A 25,469-nucleotide genomic window follows, 5' to 3' on the forward strand; every position below is an offset into this window, starting at 1 on the left:
CACAATGTAACAACAAACAATTTAGATTAGGCAAGACATCCTACAGGATGAAGGAATGGTCATTTTCTTGCTTTCACCCTTCACTGACTAAGAAGCAGAATATGAGACCCAATCATTAAAAAGAACACAAACCAAGTATTCTCACTAACACAGGAAAGAATTGTTTTGCACAGTATCTTTCCTATGCAAGAATCTTATTAACAAAAGTGTGATAAATAGTCTTTGGGGTTTTGTGTTTAGTTTGAAGCATGTATAAGTAGTTAACGATTTTACTTCACTGAAACTTCCAGATAACAACCCGGTTGGAAGAAGTGGGGGGGGGCTTCTTTATTTTTCCTTACCTTTAAAAGTAAGTGGCTTCACTAGTGAACGCACGCCCTATCACTCCCGTCCTCAGCATCTTTCGTGCTTTGCTTCATTAAGTAGTCTACAATCACTCCTTGGTTTTTAAGAGCTTTTTTAATAGAAATTACCCAGATTACTGACTTTTCCCACAAGGGGAAAGGGAGGGGTAACTATTACTTCTCAAAAGAGGAAAGAGAAAACCGGACTGTAATTAAAAACAGTTATTATTCAAAAGAAATACTAAAGACATTTGGAGAATATTTAGATACCCCACAACAAATATATATACCACAAAATATATTTGCTGAAAAGTGCTTCATAATCTCAGGGATTCTGTATTTCTTCATCTTTCCTCAAACCAAGCATGCATCCATCATAATAGCACACTACAAAAACTCAAGAGCTGCTTAGTAAAATGAATTCCCTTCTCCCATCATAAATAAAACAAATTAGCTTTACAGACCGAATGCGTAAGAGCAATGAGCAACAATAACCGAGCCATCTCCTTTTGATGCTGAAGTGTACATTACTGCCACAAAATCAAACAAATATTGAGAAAATTATTATTACTCATTCCTAGTGTTTTTCCGCCTCTTTAAGTGGGGTGGGGTTTAAAAATAAAAAGATGCTTCTAGGTGTGGGATAATGACCTCAAAAAAAAAAAAAAAGTTACTCTTTAACCTTCTGCTATCAGGAAACAGCTATAACACATGGGCTGTACCATGGCCGTTAAATGTAGTGTTTAGTGAAATGAATGTAGACAACAGCAAAAGCCGAGTTTTGAAGCTGGTGACAAGTGAATCAGAAATCCTGGAACATAGTATTCAAACTACCCAACTACATTATTTTAAATGTAAAGTATAGTGCTTATGAAAATTCTAGACATGCAGAGCACTAAAATAGTGAAAGAAGTGGCTGCGCTTAAGTACAAGGGGAAGGCAGTGCCATATGCAAATTCCCTAACAGAATAAGAAATCCAGTTGTTAGGGGACTGGGGAGGGGCGGCAAGAGGAACTCAACACCAGGGTTTCACTGCATCACCATCTCCAGCAGCAAGAGCCCTCCTCACCTAACAAAGGAGGAACTCGGCCCTAAAAAGTCAGAGTTGGAAAATTCCTAGGCTGCCCTGAAATTGCCACTTATTCTCACACTGTAAATAGGAAATTATCTGAGACTCGGGAGAGAACACACATCTTAGATGTCCTTTGCAATTAAAGAGAAGGAAAAATATCCTAAGTATCAACAGACATCATCTGTATACATTCACAGGAAACTATTTTTAACACCATAGGCTGAACCCCAGGCTACTTCTCAGATATGACACCTAAGTTCTGAAAACAATGCCAAATGCATAGACCTTAAAACATTTTACACTCCGAAACCTGCCCAGTGGTCCAGGTAGGCAGAATCCTGGGACTCCACGTGACACACTCTGCTCCCCGTGGGTCATACTGCTGCTTGACCTACAGCCTGTGCCCAGGGGCCTGGACTCCGCACAGCTGAAGCTGACCTTGATATTGGTGTGCGTGTGGAAGGGAAGTGGGTGCGTCCAGAAGACATCCTAAAGGTAACCACCTCTGCAATAACTATTTCTACTAAATACAGATAATTCAAAGAGCAGATAAATAGGCAAGGAGAAAGACATGTAAGCACTTCAGCCTTCTAACTTTTGAAACATCACTCAAGCACACAGCAATCGTCCACTAAAGGTACAATTACCTTACTCCCAAAATCTCGGTTTTCAATCTATACACCAAAACCCTGCAAGCGATTAACTCTACACCTAAAATTTATTTGTACCTGTAATCTCCTGCACACGTGTATGAAGAAGTCAGATTTAAATGCTAGTTCAGAATGCACTGAAAGCCTGAATGTGAACGAGCACACTGTTATTTTACCAAAATCCGCTCCGTAGTAAAAACAAGACTACAGGACCCATAAGCTAGAAATGCACTGTCCAATATGGAAGCCATTAGCCACATGTGGCTATTTTAAATTTAATTAAAATTCAAAATTCAGTTTCTCACACCAGCCATATTTCAAGTGCTATATAGCAACATATGGCAAGTGGCTAACATACTATATGACACAGATATGGGATATTTTAATCATTGCAGAAAATTCTGTTGGACAGTGCAGATCTAGAATATCTAAAAAGTCTCTGTAACACACTTTCTGTTACAAATACCGCAAACCGGACAATATTCAGCTGCCAAATTCACTCATATAGTTGTCCTTTTGAGGGGAGATACAGAATTCACTTAATGAAAGTCTCAGTAAGAGGTTCAGCAGAGTGAGAACATGCCCATTCCTCACCCCGATTCAAGCCAAAACTGCTGGTCAATTAGAGTAGCTTGCATGGTCATCAGTCATAAAGAGCATACAAATGAGGACGGAAAAGGAATACTGTCCCTAGAGACCATCTCTAGAGGATTATTTCCCACCTGTTACTCTATGAACCAGCACTGGTCTAAAGCATTTTTTTTTCCAGTCTATAAAACTTATTGTCAAATTCTTAATTTGTAAGCGTTCTGCCTCTCAAGTACCTATGTCCAGAAATGGAGCCCTGGCTTCTGCAGAGAGAGAAGATGGGGGGGAGGGGGGGGAGAAGTGGCTTAATACAGGCAAAAACTGTGTGCCTACTCTCCATGCATACATGAAGAGACATAGGACCCAACCAAAAAAGATGTCTTTTTTTTTTTCCTGAGTGACTCGCTAGGCTTACACTTCCCTCCGCTCCCACAGGCCGTGGTGAGCGAGGAGACAAAGCTAGCAGGTTCTGCAGAAGCAGGTCCCCTGCCCCCCTCCCCAGCAGCAAGCCCCCAGTGCATGTCTTCCCCAAGGGAACTAGCTTACCCCTAGAAAAGATTACGCCAGTTTAACTTCCCTAGTATCCACTGCCCCCTCAGTCCTAGATAATTTGTAATGGAAAGTAAAACACAGGGCATGTGTCAGATACACAGGTGAATACAGAGAAATACGGAAGATGTAGAGGAAGACCCCCCCCCCCGGGGACGGGGACACACACACACACACACACACACACACACACACGCTGCTCTCTCCACTAACCATCCTGACCAAATAGGCCACGGGCTTCCATGACCGACAGTCGTTCACTGAAATTTTAGTCCCCTCAAACAGGACCACTTCATTTCAAAGATCGCAAAACCAGGGGGACTATCATCGGCCTTGGACCATGACACTCAGGCTCTGCTTCCAGGGCCCCTCTGGGGATAGGCACAGGTTCCTCTTTCTTTTCTTGATGTTTATTTTGGCTCTTCCTCCTGGTTACAGGAAAGAAGCCAGTGCATATCCCTTGATGCAGCAATATGAACTGGCTTACAAAATCAATTTTCATCTCTCAGGCAGAAAATTTAGGTTTGGTAAAGACAAAATTATCTCACTAACAAATTATATATACAGCTTTCAATATTACACAGCCTTTATATGTATAACAGGATGACAGTCCTGACTGTTCTGGATTCCCACCCAGCTTCTGGCTAAGTCTTTTAGGATGGTGTTGTGGTTAATATGTAATGTATGGCCTAGAACACACAGAAGTTCTAGAATACCATACCTGGATGAATGGCAACAACCAAAATGTCAAAAAGTTCTGCATTTAGTCTTTTTAATTTGTTCATATTGAGAATTATTATAAGATATGAATTTACAGATGACACAAAGGTAGAAATCATATTAAATACAACAGATGCTAGATTTGGGATCCCAATACATGTTAGCAGGCTTGAACAATGACCCAAAACGCTCAGTAAGGGTAAATGCGAAAACTACTTAGGTTCAAGTATAGGATAGATGAGACATGCACCTGCACCTCCCAACACAGGGCCAGAGTGGGATGCGGCTCCCACACTCAGCCCCTCCCATCATGACAGTCCAGAACAAAGGTGGTGGCCGACTGGCTCTAGAGCAGCCACACTTCTGCTGGAGTATTCAGTCTGGTTACGGATTCCTATTTGGAGGTACTTACACAAAATGAACTTTATCAAAGAATTAAGAGTAGGGTGGGGACAGACTTGAAACCACATAATGGGGAATATAAGGGAACTAATCAGCCTAGTGAAAACCCAGCTAAAATGAAGACTATCTTCAACTAGCTGAACAGTCATGATAGAAACAAGGGATTTCGGTTTATCTCATGTGGTTTAAGAAGGCAGAAGTAGAACCCAAATCCAAGAAAGCATTTCAAGTTAATCCAAGGAAGAATTTCCTAACAAATACTTTATGAAGCAATAAGTTCCATGTTAGGAGGCATCCAAAATGATATTCTAGAAGCTGTTCATATATAGGGTAGGGAGGGATATGTATATACTATATGAACTTTTAAGAGTCACCATTATTCTAATGACAGAATAATCAAGAATCAACAAATCATATGTAATATAAGTGGTCTCAGACCAAACAGATTGAATTGAAAGAATATTACTTCAAAAGTTACATTAACTAGGGCACTTGGATAGCTCAGTCAGTTAAGCATCCAACTCCTGGTTTCAGCTCAGGTCATAATCTCAGGGTCCTGGGATCTAGCCCAGCGTTGGGCTTCATGCTTAGTGGGGAGTTGGCTTGTCCCTCTCCCTCTGATCCTCTCCACCCCCTCACTCTCTCTCTCAAATAAATAAGTAAAATAGTTTTTTAAAAAAGTTACATTAAAACCTTTTCGAAACGTCCCACAGTTCCCCACAACTGTAAATAATCTTTCCTTTCACCTCCTATGTGAAGGTATAGTACAGGAGAGGGGCTAAAAAGAAACTTGAAACAAAAGAAATATTTAAAAAGAAAGTTATTGCTGCAGTTCATTGGGAAAGACTGGTCAATCAACATTATCACATACAGAGTAACACACACACACACTCACCCTCCCTCTCTTCATTTTTAATATTTTAAAGCTTAGTTCCTTAGAACTTTGTCTCCTCTGAAATCATGCAAGATCAAGCAGATAATGGGTTAAGACCAAAAAATAAAGGAGCAACAGAGCAAATCTGACTGCATGTTTGAAAAAGCCTATAAAATGTTACAAGCAAAACAGGAAAGCCTGTGTTAATAATGCATAAACCAAGAGAGAAAAAAAGCTACCCATTTAATGGAATAATGCTTTTATCCTTGCAGTTAAAATGAAATAAACCATGACTATTAATCTAGTAAGACCATGTAAAAATGTAATTTTTAAACATTTACTAAAAGGGAATAGTTCAGTAACCACTCTCAAAATCAAGGCCTTGTGTACAGCAGCGTTTAAACGCTAAATACCAATCTCCTGTCTGTGGACGCCATTACCCACCCTGTCACCATAGCAACGCTAACAGTATGCCTGACTTCAAAGACAAAGATGTAATTTCAGACTTCCAGCAGCCAGAGGGAGTGGTAAGAATATTCTACCCAGGCGGTGTCAGCTGATGATAAATTATAAAAATATCCAGGAAGGTTATGAGGCGGACTGTACCACATATTCTCATATTCCTGGGGGAAGACTTATATTAGTCAAACACACTGGGAGACAGCAAGAGTAAAACAAAAAGTAAACAAGAAAGAATCTCAATGGAATCTGATTTTTTTTCTTTTTTAAAATTACACGGTACAGAGTTCCGCCTCCTTTTCTCTTGCTCCCAGGGGAAAATAAAAATAGCTTCTACCATCCCCTTTCTCATTCAAATTAAGAGTGACTGAAGATGTGCAGGGCTGTTCCAAGGGACTTGCAAAACCACCTCTATAACTGCTACTCCTACATTTGTGAAACTCCAGCATTTGTCAGAAATTGTTGTAAGCACAAGCAGGCAGCTAAGGGAGCAAAATCGATTTGCGCACTCCGGCTCCAGAAGAGCAGCTACCCTTTCTGCCACCCAATCTAATCCCAACAAACTCAAGATATTTTTTAAGCTCTCTGAAGGGAAACAATTTTCCAATTTACAGGGGTTTTTGTGTGTTAAGAAAAAAAAACCCCACATAAATAAATAAAGCTGACATAGACATTGCCGTTTCATGATTTTGTAGCTGTACAGTTTTTAAAAGCACAAGCTCTACAGCTGAGAGAGCCACAAAATCTTGAGCAAGTACCTTTCCTAGAGGTAATGAGATACAACAGAATTAACACTGGAGTTCAAGTCCTCTTGAAGAGTCTCTGCAAGGAGGAATATATCATACTAGGCCCCTTTTACTTAAAGGAAGTTATAAATGACAAGACCGGCCAACAAACGAACAGAGGTAGTCTTCCTATAATGTTTTGCTCTGTAAGAGTAAATGTATGTTAAATTATCTTTTTGTTGAATTCTGTCATACGGTTTGAGGCTCAAAAAGGTCCAACTCCCTCACAATAACAGGAACATGATTCAGCTGCCCCTTTCCAACGGATATGATCAACAGACCCCTGTTCCCTTCTCCCTAAAGGTTGATGAATGGCCAAGAGCCAAAGATAGTTGTGGATTCAAATCAAGACTCTCCAGTCAAGATTCTTACCCCCTCCTGGGTGGGTCACTGGCTTGCTTGCTCAGCACACCCACTCTTCCTAAAGTATAAGGCAGCGCAACCAACACACAGCACAAGATTCTTCCATGGTCAGTCCTGGGGGTATAAGTGGGGGAATCACACCAGCTTCAGCATTCCTCCCACTAAAACTCTGAAGGAGCTAGAGAGATTATGGATTTTATCTTTTTCATCCTGAAGAACACATCTCCTATTTTATAATGTACTCAAGTCAACAGGTACACCCCCCCCAAAAAAAACCAAAAACAAAACTAAACAAAATACCACTAAGTTTTGCCACAAGATACAAATTGTAATGGTACTAAGTCATTAATGGAATGTTTGCATTGTAAAATTTAGACCATCACCAGACTAACCAATTAATCTTGAGTCCAAATCTTGTAACTCAAAGATTAGCAATCTTCTCCCAGAAAAACATACAACAGAAAAATGCCAAGTTCCAAAACAAAATGCCACCTACCCCTCAAAACAGAGAAAAGTCTATGAAAAATACCTTCTTCACCATCAAACTATTTCTTTATTAAATGACTTTTCATTCTAATACATATTTTATGCTTACAAAATTATTATTTTCAAGAATTATACTCTGACATGAAAATGGGCTCGATAAGCTACTCCTTTGGACAGTTGCGGGATTTATAATTGTGACAGTTAAGCAAGTTACAGAAAAAACAGCTAATCATTCATTCATTTATTTATGTGACAGGATGCCAAACTTAGGCTCGTGATAATCATCTCAAATAAAATGAAAAAACTTCTTTAACGCTATAAAAAAAAAAATAAGCCAGAAAGCCCTTATTTTGGCCTCAGTATTCACTTTTTTCACAGGAGCACCGTATATGTTCCTTTACAGACTATTTCTTTTACAAAGTAATAAACATGATATTCCACCCTTAAGAAATGATGGTTTCACTTTATGTTAATAATTATGCAACCTCATTTCCCCCATTCTATCTAGATAGTCAGGAATGAAGCCTTAATGTTTTCTTCCTTTTCTTTAGGATTTTAAGTAATCTTTATACCCAACATGAGGCTCGAACTCACAACCCCGAGATCAAAAGTTACACGTTCCACCAACTGAGGCAGCCAGACGCCCTGCAGCCTTAAATTTAATACTGATTCATGGTAACTGCATTATCATGGTTTGTTTACTTCTCCTTTTTTTAAACATTTTTTTAAAATTTGTATTCCTCTTTGAGTAGTCTCGGTTTATACAAATGTTTTAATGTAGGTCAGCTGAATTCCTATTTAGAAACACACAGGTTATAAATTCTATGTAAAAACATCACAGGAGATGAGAATGTTCTGTCACAACAGGACTCTTTCAGTTAAAAGTGGCCATTGGTATATTTAAAAATAAACGAATTTATTTATAATTCATAGGGACACATGTTGGAAAAAGAATGCTTTTTCCAAGATGTTTTTAAACACTTTTATGGATGAAGAAATGTACAGTCTTAAATTTTAATCATTAAGTTATACAGTATCTGGGTCATAATTTTTATTAGAATGCCACAGTATAAAAACTTCGAACAGAGAGGCTACAAAATGAATTCTATTAAATTTCACATAAGTTTGTTGTTTTGGTAAGAAACTGGGTTTATAAGTAAATTCAAAAGTAAAACTGGTGATGGTGAGTATCGTATACAAGGGATATGACGGGACAGTCAATAAAAAGGTTGGAAGAAGTAAAATATATTAATCTATTTACAACTGTAAAGTAATATTCATTTCCTCTGTAATTCGTCCAGGTACCTTTTCACTTGCTACCACTGCTAGCTAACTATGCTGGGCTTATTAAATGAGCATTTGCAGAAGGTCCCTATTTGGGAAGTATAGTTTAAACATGAACAAAGCCAACTGTCTGAAAGAACGGTCCTAAAAAAACAAGATACTTCCGAAGTGTTCCCACTTGCAAAACACCACCTGACTCGCAATAACATACTGACTGTCATCTAATCAACTGGGATGAAAAAAGGCAGAGAATTCCCAAAGGTGTGTTTCCTATATGAATATAATTATTTATGCATGGTCCCCTCGATCTCTCCCCTTTCCTCTCCTATGTGTATGTATTATAGAGACAGAGACAGAGTGAGAAATGTATGGACTTAGGAGGGTATCTTAAGGTTTTTTACCTGATTCACCACCTTCAGTCTCGTCTCCCACTGACGATGTGTTACCAGTCACAGCTGGTTATTCCTGGACAACCAGTAGGGTTCATATGGTTATCTGTCTCAGAAATCTGAAAACCCTTTGCAAAATCTAAGGAGTTTATCTAAGGCAGACTTCACTGAAAGCAAGGTAGATTTCTATCTGAGCCTTTCCTTACATCTTCTTTTTCTCTTCTCTCTCTTCTTCTAGGTGATTTTGCCACTCACTGATAATACCACGAGCTAGAAAGAGCAAGGAAAAGTAAACTCCAATCACTGCGGCCATTCATTTAGTTACCTACACAACTTTGACAGTAATGTTGGGAGGACTGATCAGTACTGTTTCGAATTACAACGGATTTAATATAGTTTTCACATACACGTGTCCTTCTGTTATGCGGTAAATAAAAAAGAAGAATACAAAATCAAAACGAATGCAGAAGAATCCCAGTGGTGTTCACACCAACACACTGCATCAGAAGAGGTTCACACCAACATACTGCATCAGAAGAGGTTCACACCAACATACTGCATCAGAAGAGGTTCACACCAACATACTGCATCAGAAGAGGTTCACACCAACATACTGCATCAGAAGAGGTTCACACCAACATACTGCATCAGAAGAGGTTCACACCAACATACTCCATCAGAAGAGGTTCACACCAACATACTGCATCAGAAGAGGTTCACACCAACATACTGCATCAGAAGAGGTTCACACCAACATACTGCATCAGAAGAGGTTCACACCAACATACTGGTATCATCAGAAGAGGTCCGCAGTACCAGGAGGTCCAACAGTGGACTCACAGGCCAGGAGTCAGTGAGTAAAGTTTTAGCCAAGAGTTGGCTGCATAACTGCTGTGACTCTACAAAGTCTCTGTTCCAGGGCTCTTCATCCAGAGGAAAGGAAAGCTGAATCTCAGGGAAGTCTGGAAGACTAGCAACCCTAACAGGCCCTGGCCTCTAGGTGAGTTTCAGAAGAGGAGGAGGGGCAAACAAAGGTCAGAAATTGACAATTTATTGAGCACTTACCTGTAAGGCAAGTACTGCACGAGAGCTTTTACGTATGTTACGGCTCATGAATTGGGAGGGGTAAAGGTGAAGCATCAAGGCAATAAAACTAAACTGAAGTATGTGTGAATGTGCTTTGTGAACCATAATGTGCATAGTTAGTACACTTTTTAAAATCTGATACCCCAAAAAAGGGCCAGAATTTTATCAAAGATGGCTAGAATTTTAATAACTTGTTTTCATCCCTATAAAAGTAGAAAGTGCACAGTTAAGTCAGAAAAAAAGTAGTAAAAATAAAATCCCTCATGAAATCACTGAAGAAAGCCAACGGACTCTTTCCCCTCCCACACCAGGTGCTCACGAGTGTGTGGTAGTGGTGTTCTCCCCCCGACACGAGCAGCACCCCAAGGCACGGCGAACACCCCCGAGCGCCTTGCACAGCAGGCTCACGTCATTTTGATACGGCCATCACTGCTCCTACCTTTTCAAATACCCCAAACTTCCACAGAACGGCAAAACATTTCTGGGCTATTACACATGCTAACAGTAAATTTCGCAGATTCTATAGATGGTTCTCTGAAGATAAAAGGAGAAGCTATATTAAAGTATTTTAAATAACGGGCATTCTGAATATAGGTATGTTTTCTTGTTGATTTCTTACTGCTGAACGTCTTACAGGAAAGAACACTGATAATAAGCTACCCTAAATTTTATTTTTATGTTATTCCTACATCTAACATAAAATCTCAAACATGGGAGGCAATCAATAAATGACTGTTAAATGTAATTGAATTTTTCGGTGTAAAGTGAAATCTTGTGCATAAATCGAGGATGTCAACATTTAGGCACGCTAGCTAAGGAAAAGCATAAATGTAGACTATGAAAAAGCAGAAACACTTGGGAAAATCTGAACATATTCGTATTTATTCAAGGACACTCATAATTTTAATCAAAACTGGCAAAAGAGTGTTTAAAAAGAGAGAAGGTCTTAGGTTTGACGACTGGAGCTGAAGGACACTCAGGTGTGCTGTGGAGCAGGTGCGAGCAGACAGCTGCTATACGGGAGGGAGCTACACAGTCACCGTCCCTCCACCACTGCTGGAACCTTGAGTCAAGGTTCCTGCCCTTGTGGATTCTTTATTTTCACATCTGGGAATTACAGCTTCAAAAAATCTGAATCAAATTACGTAAAAATACACACATTTTAATAACTCATTAATATTAAACCTTTGGCTCTATCTTTATATAGGAAGTGAAATGACTGTGCTTTAAACACTGAAAAGAGAAAAGTAGGAAGGGGTTTGATTTAAAAGACAAAAACAAAACAAAAGCAAAGAGAAAACTGTTCTGAGTTCATGGTAATCTCCCTAAGGCCCCATTTCTACTCTGCTGGGATTTAAATGTATCACAGAAACTCAAGGTATTCAAAGGGATAACCATTTCTACAAAATAAAAGAGAACATCTTTCAAAAAGAGCATGTGAAAACTAGGTTCCCCCTGCCCCCTCCCGCTGTCACATACCCTCAAAAGAGAAAAACAAACAAACAAGCAAAAAAAACATTACATTTGTATACTAGGCTCACCAAAGCACATACTCAAAATAAGTGTCAGAAAAGGAGAAATTATAATGAGATAAATGAAACGAAGGAATGTTTCTCCAAAATGAATTTCAACAAGAACGAAGTCTAAATCATTCCAAAGTAAACCAGACAAAGCAATATGAAGTAACCTGTCCCTACCCAAGGAAAGGAACAGATTAGGATATAAAGTTATTGGACTAGCCTACAAGCAAAGACAATGGGACCAGCCATGAATCATAATTGACTTATATCTAGTTTCATTTATTTTTGAGATTGCACTCCTATCTTACTCCATGTTAGAGTTAGAAACGCTCTGGTACGATCTGCTGAGCTGTTCATGCAAACTCTGCTCCAATATTCTTCAAATCATCTCCAAGAATGTACATGAAATGTAAAGTTATAGCCACTGCTAACATTCTTTCAACATCAGTTCCTATTTATGGCAATGTTTTATCTCTTATATAAAGAACTATACAAAAAATAAGACATTGGTAACAAAGATGAAATGCTTTCTTTTAGGAGTTGTAGAATTCAAGCAAATTTATTCAGGATTTGCTTTTTAATCTCATAAAATCCCTGGGTATTCTCTTCTCCCCAAACCAATTCCCGCCACCACTTCCCTGTTTGTCATCAATACCAACACGCATCTCCTGGCCACTCAGCTTAAAAAACTTAAAAGCGTCTACCATTCATCCCTCCCTTTATTTCAACAGTTTTCTCCCTCTGCATTCTCACTGCCAACACTTTTTAATAATCTGACTCAACCTCATTAGTGAGATAATACACTAGCCTCTAAAGCTCTCCCTGCCTCCAGTGGTAATAAAGGCATTTTGAAAATAAAGGCTTTGCATAAATAAAAGGCAGGGAACAATTCACTTGTCTTGGTTACCTGAAAGTACCAGACTTCCAAAAATGGAAGAAATGGGGGTGGGGAGATCTGGCTTTGAGCAGACAAAACAGATGTCAGGAAGTGCATGCAACTCACACCTGTGATACTCACGAAGACCCACCCTCACTCTGGGCACAGCTATTCTCCTTTTACTAGCAGTTTCCAGCGTTAGTTAACTGAAATTTTTACTTACATAAAACAAGACTTTAAAAAATGGTGTCCAATAAATTATTATACATAATTATTATTTTGAAGCCAAACTTCCTCCAGATACAGGTAATTACAAAAACGGACCACATCCTTTTAGGGTCATTAGGAGGTGTTAACTAGATCACTGCACTTCTCAACTACCGGTACCCATGAGAGAAATAAAGACTGAGGAAGATCCCTTCTTTACATGAGATATTTCTGGGGAAAAAAAACAAAAAAGGATCAGCATCGGGGCATAAGTCTCAGACGGGGGGGGGGGGGGGGGGGCGGGGGCATTGCTGTGCTCACGCACGCTGGCCTGCTTTCAGAGAAGACATTACCTGTGGATCAGGCACAGCCTACGTGCCACTGTGTCCATGGACACCATTCTGTGCTTCGACAGAGAGAGGGCTAAAATAACAGGTGAAAGGAAGACTTGTAACAGACCATGCTACCCAGATCAAACCAGGGAGCCCCAAAGACAGGAAGGAAGGAGGAAGGAGGGAGGGAAAGAAAACACAAAATATAGAAATGCAGGAGACATTTTTCATGAAACTGACTTGGGTACATCGAGAACAAATGGTGGTTTCCATGTCCTTGGATTGCTAATATTTCCATTCATGGTAAATCTCAGTTTAAAAACCACACAGTGCTTACTCAGTTACTTTCTAGGACACAAATGTAAACCTGGAGTGTCAGAAGTGAGTGGAGGCCTCAGAGAGAGACCATGAGGGTCTTCCTTCCACCGGCATGAAATTAAAACCAACTGCTTATTATTGTGGTTCAGAGGACCGTCTCCACCGGGTTCCCATCGATCTAGTGGGAAAAGGCAGTAGACTTTGCATTACTAAGGTAAGACGGCATTGTCCTGCAGCTTCCTTGTTTCTTGTTCCTACCTCCCACTTTACCAGGTGGTCATAAAGACACCTGGTATATGTACTTCTCAACGTTTCACATGAACTTTTCTCCTTCTCCCGAAACTCCCCGATACTGGAAGACCTCAGACTGCCAAACTGATCCCCCAGTGGGGAGAAGGAGAGCTCTGCAGTCTCAAGATGTTGCAGATCAAGTCCACAAGAAGGCCCTTGGCTCTGCCATGACCTGTGCAATAAAGCTATTGACTCAACTGGGCAACCCCAAATCCCTAAATATGTTCAAAAGTAAACGGCACCCAAAAATGGGAGGGAAACCATTACTGGAACCACACAGGAGCTACTACTGAAGGGGATACATGAGCCAGAATCTTCGCTGAGACCTAAGCCTGTTTGTCCTCAGCGTCATCATTAGCACAGGTGTCCAGATCAAAAATATTACTTTTTCAGAATAAAGTCTTCCTTCCATACAAGTCATTCTAAGCTGCCCATTTTCTTTTTGTGAGGAAAAAAAAAAAAGGGCAAGTAAGATAAACTACTTCCAACTAATCATTTTTATAATGATCTGATATAGATATTTAAACATATTATTTACTACTATTCTGGTCTAATAATTGGGTACTATTTAAACCAAGAGAACTCTAGAAAATGAGCTATCTATCAATAGTGAATGCTAAAAATTATGTATTTAATTTTAGAATGTTCTCACATGCACTGAACACAGACATAACGCACAATGTATGCACACAGATTCCACTATACACGACTACTACCCCGAACACTTAGAAAATTCAAATGATAGCCTGATAATGAAATAAAGTGACAAGACGCACGCACCACAATTTAACACTGGATAAAATTTAGGTCCTGTGGAAAGAGACAACAATAGTACCTGACAGCTTTTTTTTTTTTCTTAAATAGAATGCATTATGAAGAAAAGTGGTTGAGAAAGCTTAGTCACTTTTTTGTAGCTTAAAGCTTTTTTCCCCTCTTTTATTCCAGGCTTAAACAAAGTTCAGTGGGGCATCAAACTGCCTGTTTTAAATTACAGTCTGTATTTTAAAATAGAATGCATGCACGGCATGTTCCTGAAGCTAGGGGGTGGGAGTGTTATTCACGGAAAATTGAAGGCTTGTTGAGTCAATAATCTTCTTTCACACAGTAACAATTTTCAGCTAAAATTTCTTGACCCAAACAAAGGAAAACAAGACCATTCAGTTATTTTACAACAATTTAGAGAAGGCGAAAGAAAAAGATGAGAAAGAGAGACACTTCTAAAATCCTACATTGTGAGGGAAGAATAAAAAATTTTGCTCTCTACAGATATTTATTTCCTCTCCTAAACTGACAGTTAATATTAAAAATAGTTACTTCCAGTCCCAAAGAAAAATAAAAGCAATTAACCAGTCCACACATGTTACTATGAGCTCCTGCTGGTTATGTATCTCTTATTGTATGTTATACAACATAGACATCTGCCTTCAGTTACCTACAAAGTGGAAATTTGTAAAGTGAAATCTATTTCCCACCTACCTTGGGTAATACAAAGTAAACACGTTCGACCCCTTCCAAGAGCCATACCTGCATATTTTGGGGAAAGCCCACTGACCTTTCTAGATACCAGTGAATAGGAGGGGCACCCTGAAGAAAGAAGGAAGGAGGCTTTCTAGCTCAACATGCAGAGAACTGCCTTTTGTAGAAACAGCAGGTTCGAATGAGAAAAGGTATCTCTGAACAGCAGTCGTTTTTTTCGTCCTAGCATAAAAATTTTAAATTAAAACCTTAAGGAGCCACACTGCTTGACAAACTCTCCTACCGGAGACCCCATGCGAGAACTTCACACACACTGCTTTTTGTGCTTTATGCTAAGGCCAAACGCTACTTTCTCCCTTTTGTGCGCAGAGACGGCTCCGCAGTCAGAGACGCCCGTGTGTCCAGGTGTGGTTCTGCGACTATTTGCAGAGAGACCTGGGAGTTGCATGCGCCCAGCCTGGGGGGCCACAGGGAAGGCTCCATAGCCTCACACAGCTCATCTGAAGAGCCGCAAGCTGCTTCACAATCCTCCCATCCCCAATTTGTTACCACGCGATCTGTATGCCGACGTTTCCATCAGCCGGGAATATCTGCATTTTTCATCCCTTACTTAATGAGCCTCATTTATCATCTATAGATCATAGTTATCCTTCTATTATCAAAACCAATATCCTGCAAATCAGTTATGTTTCAGCCTCTCTTCATCTCCAATTTTGTCTAGTGTCTATTTTTTATAGTAATCCTTCATTAATTTTTTTAGAATTGACAGTCCCATAAAATGGGTTGAAATTCATTTCCCCCATATTTTAAATGGAAATCTTCAGAATATTATGTGAAAAAGTTTGCAGGGGGTATGCTTAGTTAAAATGTTTTTAAAAGTTAAATGGATTTTTAAAAATAACATATTGCCACTAAGCAAATATCTCAGCTATAATAAATTTAGAATTATCCATTTATTTCAACAGGACTGAAGATCTCAATTTAGAAACACTTTGCACACAAACATTTCAGTTATTTAAAAGCAAACTCCAGTTCTTTTTAAATATTAATGTATTCAAACTTTCCATATATTTAGCCTGCTTTTACCTGGATGAAATCCAGACTGGTGAGGTTTTATTGAGTATTCATTTACAGAACAAACATTTAAGTGGAAGATTATTTTAAAAGAAGGAGAAACCTACTTTCCCACTTCCTACTATCTCTTACCTTGTTCCAGTTCAGGAATTATCCTCTATTTTCAAAATGACTACCAGTATCACAAAAATACTCGAGGGGATAAAATTATAGAACATCACATCTTAAAGAAATAATCCACGTTAGGAAATTACATTTGTTAAAGTCACTATCATTTTTCCTAAATTAGGACTTTCAAGTAAGGTCTTCCTTTCTCTCAACCTTGATCCAAAAAGAATTGATGTCTCCACATGGAGTAGACCAGTTACTAAAATTACATATAGGAATATGGTAAATCCTTGGTTACAAAAAAAAAAAAAAAAAAAGCCAACTATCACGTGTTCCATTTAAAACTTTACCAAGATATCAAAATGTATCTGCAACTTCAGTTTTGAAACTATGCCACAGATTAGCTGGATCTGCAGATGCTCGACCTGACGAGGCACCATCCTTCAGAGAACCTCCTGCAACCTTTCATGAAATGCTGCTCCCTCTCTACAACTTCTGTAGCTCCCAAACTCAATGCACTCTACTCACATTTCGAGAACACTCATAAACAGCTTACGTCATCAGCTGCACACAGGAATTAGCAATGCTTAAACACTGTGAACAAGTGACAACAGATCAGACTTCTCTTTTATTAACTTATAATTCTTTAAATGTTCAGAATGATTTGAGAAGGATCAAGCAACAGAAGACAGCTACATTCTTAACCTTTTACTGAAAAACATTTAAATCAAGTTCATGATACAAATAAAAAAAGTGTTGGAAGAGTTCATTCAGCAGCCATACATCTAATTCTTACCTGGTAGATTTCAACTTTTGCGAAAACCCGCCATCTAACAGGCTGAGATTATTTTAACGATTTGTATTTTTAGTTGGGTTGAAAACTTGGTAAAAAGCAAAACCCAGTTAAAAAACGGTTCACCTAGCTTTTTCCAATAGTTTCCAATTGTTCGCAGGAACTGTATTATCAAATCCACACACTTAAAATGTCCCTATTAACATATCATCAATATTCATATATGCTTCCAAAGTACGTGACCTTTTACCATTATCCAACATAAGTGTCATTAAAGATCTAAAAAACAAACACACACAGAGTATTCTTTTTCAGGAAAGGCAAATCATTGTAGGCTCTGTTGCTAACACCTAACCCCCAAAGAATATCCTTGGTAATAACAGTTTTCCAACCATCCTCTTTCAGGCTTCCAATATCCTGTTTAACGCCCTCTATTTCAAAGAACAACCAGCATTTACCACCTCCTTCCTTTCACAAAGGACCAAAAAACACATGTTTTATCTACACCTCAATATGCCTTTCTAATTGCAAACTCAACAGAAGTACCATAAGCACTTTTCCACACATCATTTAGGGTTTTTTACTAAACTCGGAAAGATAAAATCCCTTTTCATGTTGATCTCTTTAGATATTTCCCATTTAAAGAAGAAAGGGTCAGAAGGAGGATTTTAATGACCTAATGGGCTTCTCAAAGGCTATTAGAATGTGAGTGATCCCATTCTGTATCTTAGGTAAACAGAATAATGGACCTACTAACCTGAAACACAAACCGGTGTCAGGCCTCTTGCAAGAATGAAACCGATTTGCTCTAACCTGAGGAAAACGAACGGCTCTTCAGGTCCCTGCAGGAGAAAGCTCTATGTGCTTAGATCAAGGAAGAAAATCAAACCTTTTGTTTGTTTACTTCCTTGTATACATGCTCATAAATATTTTATTAACAACATATCTGTGCCATATTTACTGGAATTATGATTATTGTTCCTGTCAACTTATTTTTACAATTAAAAGAATGTTTTCATGCTACTAAGAAAAGAACGGTTGCCATGCTACTTTTAGCTTAGTTATCCAAAAGTGCCCACTTCTTCTATGGAAAGTTAAGGTTACCAGTTAAAATTCAAATGTCATTTTATAATAAAAGAAATGGTTTTGACAAAAACCTCACCCTGCTAACGCAGAGAGCACCCTCATATGATCCTTTAGTATCGGCAGCATTGGAGAACACAGGCTCTCTACTGCTATCAAGTCAATACCTTGGGAAAAAATCCCTTTAGCAATGAAACGAAAATTCTGATACTAGAGAAAAAATGTGTTTAAAAGTTTTTACGTAAAATCTATTAAGAAAATACTGAATAAGACAGAATAAATATTCTAAAAAGATCCTCGTCTAATAGGGGAGTCAAGACAGCTATAAAAATAAGTGTAATAAAAAGATAAACAGTAATGGCACAAGCAATGAAAATACATCAAAAGACCCAACAAAAAAAGGATATTAAATAATATTTGGGGAGTTATTTTAAAATAGAAATTGAGATATACTCAGTGTTTATTAGATAAAGAGTTAATAATTTATAGCATTTTTTTTTTTTTGGCCCTCCACAGTGTATTTTGCTTAAATGCTGGCTTCATTTCATATCAATAATAGAGGTAGAAAAAAATACAGAATGTGCTTGAATTTTAAGTGATACTATTCCCAGGAGATAGAGTTCTTCAAGCTACTTTTAATATCTGCTATATGCTAAGATTTGCTAAAAATGGTAATATCAAGGGTATGTAAGCTAATGTATATCAATTGGGGGAAAGCTGTATGATTAAGAGGTAGAGCAGTAAGTGGATATTATTAAGAAAGATCTGTTCTAAGCTTAGGCCTGAGTGAATTAAGTGATAAGTAAATATCACTGATCATGGCCCCAAGACAACAAGAGGACAAATATTAATTTATCAGTTATTTGCTTTACTGTGGATGATATGAAGATCTAAGTCAGCTGGAACATAACTGCTTTAGCTTCGGAAGATCACCAAGAATTTAATGACATGCAAATACAGACACCAGTTCAAACAACAGTGAGTGGACAACTTACTGAGAAATCAAAGTATAGATCTAGCATAAAGACATTGGAAATATCTTGATTTCTTGTAATAGAAATTTAACCATGTAACAAATATGCTAAAGAAAATATCACACGTGCAGAAAATACTACAAAATCTATCTCAAAATAATAAAAAAGATTAAGCAATAACTACTGGAGAAGCTTCCTTCTTCACAGCCACATACACAATAAATAAAGCTTAATAATCATACATTAGAATCGCTATACCACATTTTTTAAAATGTAAAGGTGACACCCACAATTTCCTTAGTTCCAAATTACAAACTAGAGGTTACAAATATGATGGATTGCCTTTAAGTAAGAAGACAAAATTTATATCATTGACACTTGAATAAAAAATGCAGCATAAATCTACAAACTACCCAATAGGAAAATCAGATATAATACAGTTTCATGGTACCTACAGTATCAACTTAACCAAGCTGGAGAACTAAAATACTTAAAGAAGTAACACTAAAAACATACGGATGTTAGAGCCAAGTAGAATACCAAAAAACTTCTCCGCCAAATTGTGATTACCTTAATTGTGGGTAACAACATACTGACGCAGCATCCGCATAGCTAAAAACGCATCAGTAAACCCCGTACAGAGACTTTCTACACAAACGAAGCCTGTTGAAAGAAAAGTGTCGTGCTAAAATGCATTTAAGTAAAGCCAATTTTCATCTTCACAGATTAGCGGCAGGGGTGGGGGGTGTGTTAGGTCCACCAGCTGATCTATGGTTTGTTCTTTATTCAGTAACTCACACACCCATATACTCACCCCAAAACCTGGAAATTTTGCTCTCTAAAAATTATTGAATGTTACTGAGTCAGTCAGCATCTTATTTACCTGTGAGTTACAAAAACAGAAAGAAAATACTAATTGGGGCGTCTCTTTCTTTTTTTATTAGCTCGTAAGAAAATTTATGTGATGAACAACCTTAGATCCTCTTGGGAATTAGGCACGGTAAAGCGTAAGGAAGAAAGCAAGCCATTATATGCATACAAACAGAACAATTCAGAAAAACTTAAACTATTGATGAATACATCGGGTCACTTCCTAAAATACTTTTAGCCCCCTTTGCAATAATCAACTTAAAAAGCGCCATCCCAGCGCAGAACTCTTCCATAAGTTTTCTGGGACGACCACATTCCACTCCTTCCCCAGCTGTGCCGTAGAGCGAGCTGAACGTCAACCACCCATCTCAGCGCAGAGCCTCGAAGGGAAGCATGGCCCAGTGAGTGACTCCAAAGTTCAAGTGCATATGAGGAAAGCAACACACCAGAAACTTTTCTTATAGCTGCATAAAAGGTCTATCAGTTTATAACAAATTTTTCAACATGTGTAACAGTACACTTTGCCAGCCAAAGGCACACCCTACAAAGTTGGGTTTCTCTAAAAACAACAAAAATCTGGTGGGAAAAAGAGTGGAATTCATTGTCCATCTGCTTCCCGCGAGCCCATTTAAATTTCCTAAAACCACAAGCCAATTTCCAAATATTCAGCAAACGTTACATCATCAACAGTGCTCACCTACACACGCGCACACACAAACTACAGGCTCACCGAGCTGTGAATCACCCGCTAACGAAAAGGGCTTACAGCACAAAATGCAGAATCCTTCACCTCTCTCACTCCTTCACAAACCAAATAACTAGACAATAAATACTCCAATGTGACTACAGAATGACCACAATAAATTTCACCGACCACAGAAATAAAAGCTAAAAAATTAGGATGTCAAAAACACGAGCATCAGCTTCCAAGATCCTCCACACCGGGCAGCCATGACTTACCTTCTTCTCTAAAGCCACACGTAACTCAAAAACGGGTGCCCCACGCATGCCAAACGTCATGTAGAACATTCTTTACAAACGCTGGTTCTCAAATGTGTAGCAGTAATATAATAAATCTTAATGCAAAATATTTGAAATTCAAATTAAAATCATGGCTAGCCTGAACTCCCATCTTAAAGAAAACTTAAGATTAAGGAATATTAATAATTCTTCAAATCAAAGTATTTTAACAAGAAAATAAATATAAAACTTTATCTGCACAGATTTATTCTTTTAGTTCATAAGGAAAACCTCATTTAAATCAGGCTGCTCATTAAAAACACAGATGAACTATTTATGGGCCTCAACAAGAGTCCCTAGAATGTAGCCACTACTCTAATCAATATATAGCCCAATCACCAAACAGTATTCGCTGGTAGAAACACCTAGAAACTGCTTTTGCCGAATTTAAATGAAAATACTTTCTTTTAGGTAGAAAAGGATTGGGTGATTTCTCAATACATAAAGTCCCCGAAGATATTCAAACTACCGCCGGATGCTTTATCTCATTCATCACTGATATCTTTTGCCAAGTGGGAATTTCTTTACATTTAACTCTTTCATTGGACACCACTGCCCTGTATCACTACCAGAAAGCGACAGGCTAAGCAAAGCAAACTGTACAACAGAAACACCTTTCTGCCACAAAACCCATCCGCTGAATAAACCTTCCAACTGGACTAAGACATACCTACAAATGAAAGAGACTTATCCAAGACCACATAGCTCTTAAGAAGAAAGCCCTAAAAAATTTAATAATAAATCACAAATATATCTGAAATCTAGAAAGTTCTCCCCCAAGTCTTAATATAAAGTAGAACAAACAAAAACAAGAGCTCTTTTAAAAATTTTTTTAACTCATTACATTTCCAAATCAGCACATTAATGTCTTACTGGTAAACTTGATGGTCTTTCTTGTTGTATTAAGTTCAAGTCTTCATGGTTAGGTTTTCCAGGAGCCAAAGGAGGTTGAGACCTAGTTCCATAGCCTTCCTGAGACATGTCCTAAACAAACACAAATATAAAGTACTTCATAAATATCTCAGTGAGTTGTAACCAAAGCAAAGCAAAGGCTTATCACAAACTATCAACTGATATTACATTTAAGCAAACATAAAAATATGTTATAGCTATCATTCAACACTTTATCGAAAGTAGAAACAAAAGACAAAGCAGTGTATCATCAAGAGCAAAAACATTTATTTCTTTAATTTTAAATCTCTATATATATGTACACACACACAACTAAATTTATTATGAGACCATACAGACTAAACACTGTATTTGAGTTTTGCAGGAAGGTAACAGTCAGTAAAAGATGGGGAAGGAGGTCAGCAATGATCAAACTCTCTTTTAAACCAGAGCAAACCAAAAGCTCATGTTATTGCTTAATTCTGATTTTGGTTGAGCTGCCTTTAATATTATCTTGAAAATGTTAAAATAATTAATGAAAACTTTATTAACAACTGACTTTTAGTATGTCCTCTCGATAACCCACAAAACAACATAGTTATTAAGCTCACAGTATCCTGGGGTTTCTACAAAACCAATAAACATTCATGTACAGAATTCCATATGTTCACGTGGCATAGTTTCCAGAGAACCACAATAAAGAATAAAACAGCAGTAGGGAAACAAACACGCCCAAAAAACCTGCTGAGGTATGAGAAACTTATCATTAACATGGCCTTTCTGGCATCCTGTTGAACACTTTTCCAGGAGGTATTCTGCATGGTTTCAGTATTATGCTGAAATACTGTTATATAAACCAAATACCACACCACACCAAACTTACTATAGTCCCAATCTCTAGCTGTTTAACTATGTACGCTCAGCTACTAAACATTCTACCACCATTTACACCCCAAAGTCAAACAGCAGGACAGAATATAAAATACTTATTATAGCATGTCTTAATTGGCACTGAAAGTTGAAGAACCAGTTTCTGAGAAAAAAAGAATAGAAAATATCACTTAAAAACAAAATTTTCTCCCTTTCCCTGTCAGTGTTAGTATTAAACATTATATACAGGTTCTACTTCTCCTGTTAAATTCTCAAAATATTACTTTAAAAATTAATGTTTATTAGTTGAAGCCCTATAAAAAGCTGCTACTGCCCCACCCCTTTCTCACACAGTATACACTTAAAATTACATGGCTTCTTAAGCCAAGAAACTTTGGACCAATAGCTAGTACTACAAAGTACACAAACGGTACAAACTAGATTTAACTAGCCAAGTGCTGGTTTTAAACAGGCTCTGTAATAAAGAGCATGCCAATAATACAGCATTTCCCAAGCAACCCTCCTAGGCTTTAAATAAAGCTACACACACACACACACACACACACACACACACACACAAAGAGTTCATCAAAATATCTAACCTCTAAAAAGAATGCATAATGCCCAGTCAGTACTACGCTTTTGTAAGAGAGTTAAAGCCCAGCTGCCCGGGTTTTAATCTGGTAACAGTTAGGTGAGGCCTCAGTGAGCACAAGCAATCCAGGACACCCAAAAGGGTAGCTCTTCAATCTGGCTGCCAGCAGAGGGTAACAATTAGGCTGTGGGGGACAAAAGCCGAGGCTGAAAGATGATTACCACTCGCACTGCCCCCCTGCCCCCAGCACCGCTGCTTCCGGATCCCAGACCTCCACTTGTCACACAGACTTCCTGCTGGGGGCCCTGCAAGGTTCCTTTAGATGAACAGTGAGGGTTTCAAATCAAGTAGGGCACAAGGCCTCCATTCAGGGCCTTCACCCTGGTACAAAAAAAAAAAAAAACAAAACAAAACCCACAAAGGTGCTGGACAGCCTCACAATGGGCAAACAAATGAGCAGACCCCCACCAGTTCCTCAAATACACGCGTGTGCGCACACAGAGTTTATGGGCAGTGCTCAGACATTTTTTTTTTTAAGTAAACGTCGGTTAAGAAACAGGAACAGACTCACATGCCCTATGCTTATTAGCCTTTTAAATGTTTTTTATTTTGTCTTTGTAGCTAAATGAACTGATTTTTAAAAGAGTTGAAAGAGACCATTACAACTATAATGAATACACATTTCAATTTAGATACTGTCCCCTCTAAAATAAGCAACACTGAACTAATAGAGTATGAAAGCGATCAGAACATTTTACTATGGCTTTACATTTCACGTTTTAAGGCTTTAAAAGTTCAAAATAATTAGATTCTACCAAAGTCTCACACACTATTCCTAACCACAAGAGGATTTCAATTATTGAATTCAGTTGGAAATAAAACTGAAACAAAATTTAGTGAGAATTGCTGAAACGGGAACTTGTTCTGCCTCAATTTATGTTGAAACATAAGGATTAATTTAACTGAGACAACATCCAGAAAAGGTACCAAGTTTTAACCTAAAACAATCATCATCTATATATAATTCACACGGGGACTATAAAGTCTACATCTGGCAGCTTTAATAAAGATAGAAAGGTTATATTCTGTAACAAACCTGAGCTTTTCCCCCTTCACAGCTGTATTTATTTTCTAGTAGGTACTTATTTTCACCTCAAGAAGAGTAGTAGTAATGAGTAATTTAATAGACAACAAGAGGGCAATGTCAGTATCAGAAAATAAAAAATACGTTCAGCATCACATTTTATTTACAAATGACAAGACACAGCCTTACATTCTTAACACATCACTGCCACTTTGGTTATTTACAAGTTGGAACTAGTGCTCACTACTGTGCACACCAGTTTACACGCACGTTATCCCTGCACTCTTCCGCCGTACACACACAAAGCCATGGCTATTTGAAAGAGTCGCTCACTGTGATAATTTTGCAATACAAAAGAACCACAAGTGGGGAATGCGGTTTACCCCTTCCCAGTTCTTTATCAATATTAATTTTCTTCATCTCACCCACAAACTTTGAACCATGTATGGATTCTGGTTTTAACCTTCTTTATGTTATGAGTCAAAGGTAAAGGGAGACTGACTCAGAAAACAACAAAGGTGTGAAAAGAGCTTGGGGTAGGGGCATGTACACATCTGTTTCCGAAATTTTCACCTAGGTGTTTCTTTTAACAGACATGGTAGACGTCTACTGAACGCCCAGCATGGAACACTCCTCGCTGGGTACCGTGCGGAGCACGAGCAGGCAGGAAACACTCGTGTCCCCCTCACATTGTAAGGAAGGATAAGACCGAAACCGTCACGTGGGTCTACTGTCAAGGCCAAGAGCCCAAGCGCTTCTGTTTTCTTTTATGATGAAATGAATTAAGTACTAATGGCAACACAAGACTTTAAAGAAAATGTAGCATAAAATGTCAAGGACCCTTTTTAAGAAAAAAGGAAAAAGGGAAAATATCCCCATGGTATGAGTTCGAAAGATACAAAGCGATAAACACTGAAAAGAGCGACCACCTCCTTCCCGGGATGCCCTCCACAAGGACTGCTGCTCGCAGCTGTTATTTCTCTTCCCACAACTGCTCAACGCGTTACCAAGTATAAACGTGAATTTAAGCCCTT

General features: G+C 38.3%; 1 protein-coding gene across 12 annotated transcripts in view; it reads right to left on the bottom strand.

Moving 5' to 3' along the window:
* The window catches only part of ARID1B (AT-rich interaction domain 1B), a 429,634-nt gene that overhangs the window by 253,381 nt on the left and 150,784 nt on the right, over nt 1-25,469 (bottom strand). For all 12 annotated transcript variants that reach the window (XM_057310926.1, XM_048225999.2, XM_048225996.2 and 9 more), the window contains one exon: nt 21,869-21,979. In XM_057310926.1, coding sequence (XP_057166909.1) covers nt 21,869-21,979 — 111 coding nt within the window. The remainder of the gene's footprint in view (nt 1-21,868; nt 21,980-25,469) is intronic.

The sequence above is a fragment of the Ursus arctos genome, unplaced genomic scaffold, assembly GCF_023065955.2.
Source record: "Ursus arctos isolate Adak ecotype North America unplaced genomic scaffold, UrsArc2.0 scaffold_13, whole genome shotgun sequence".
NCBI lineage: Eukaryota > Metazoa > Chordata > Mammalia > Carnivora > Ursidae > Ursus > Ursus arctos.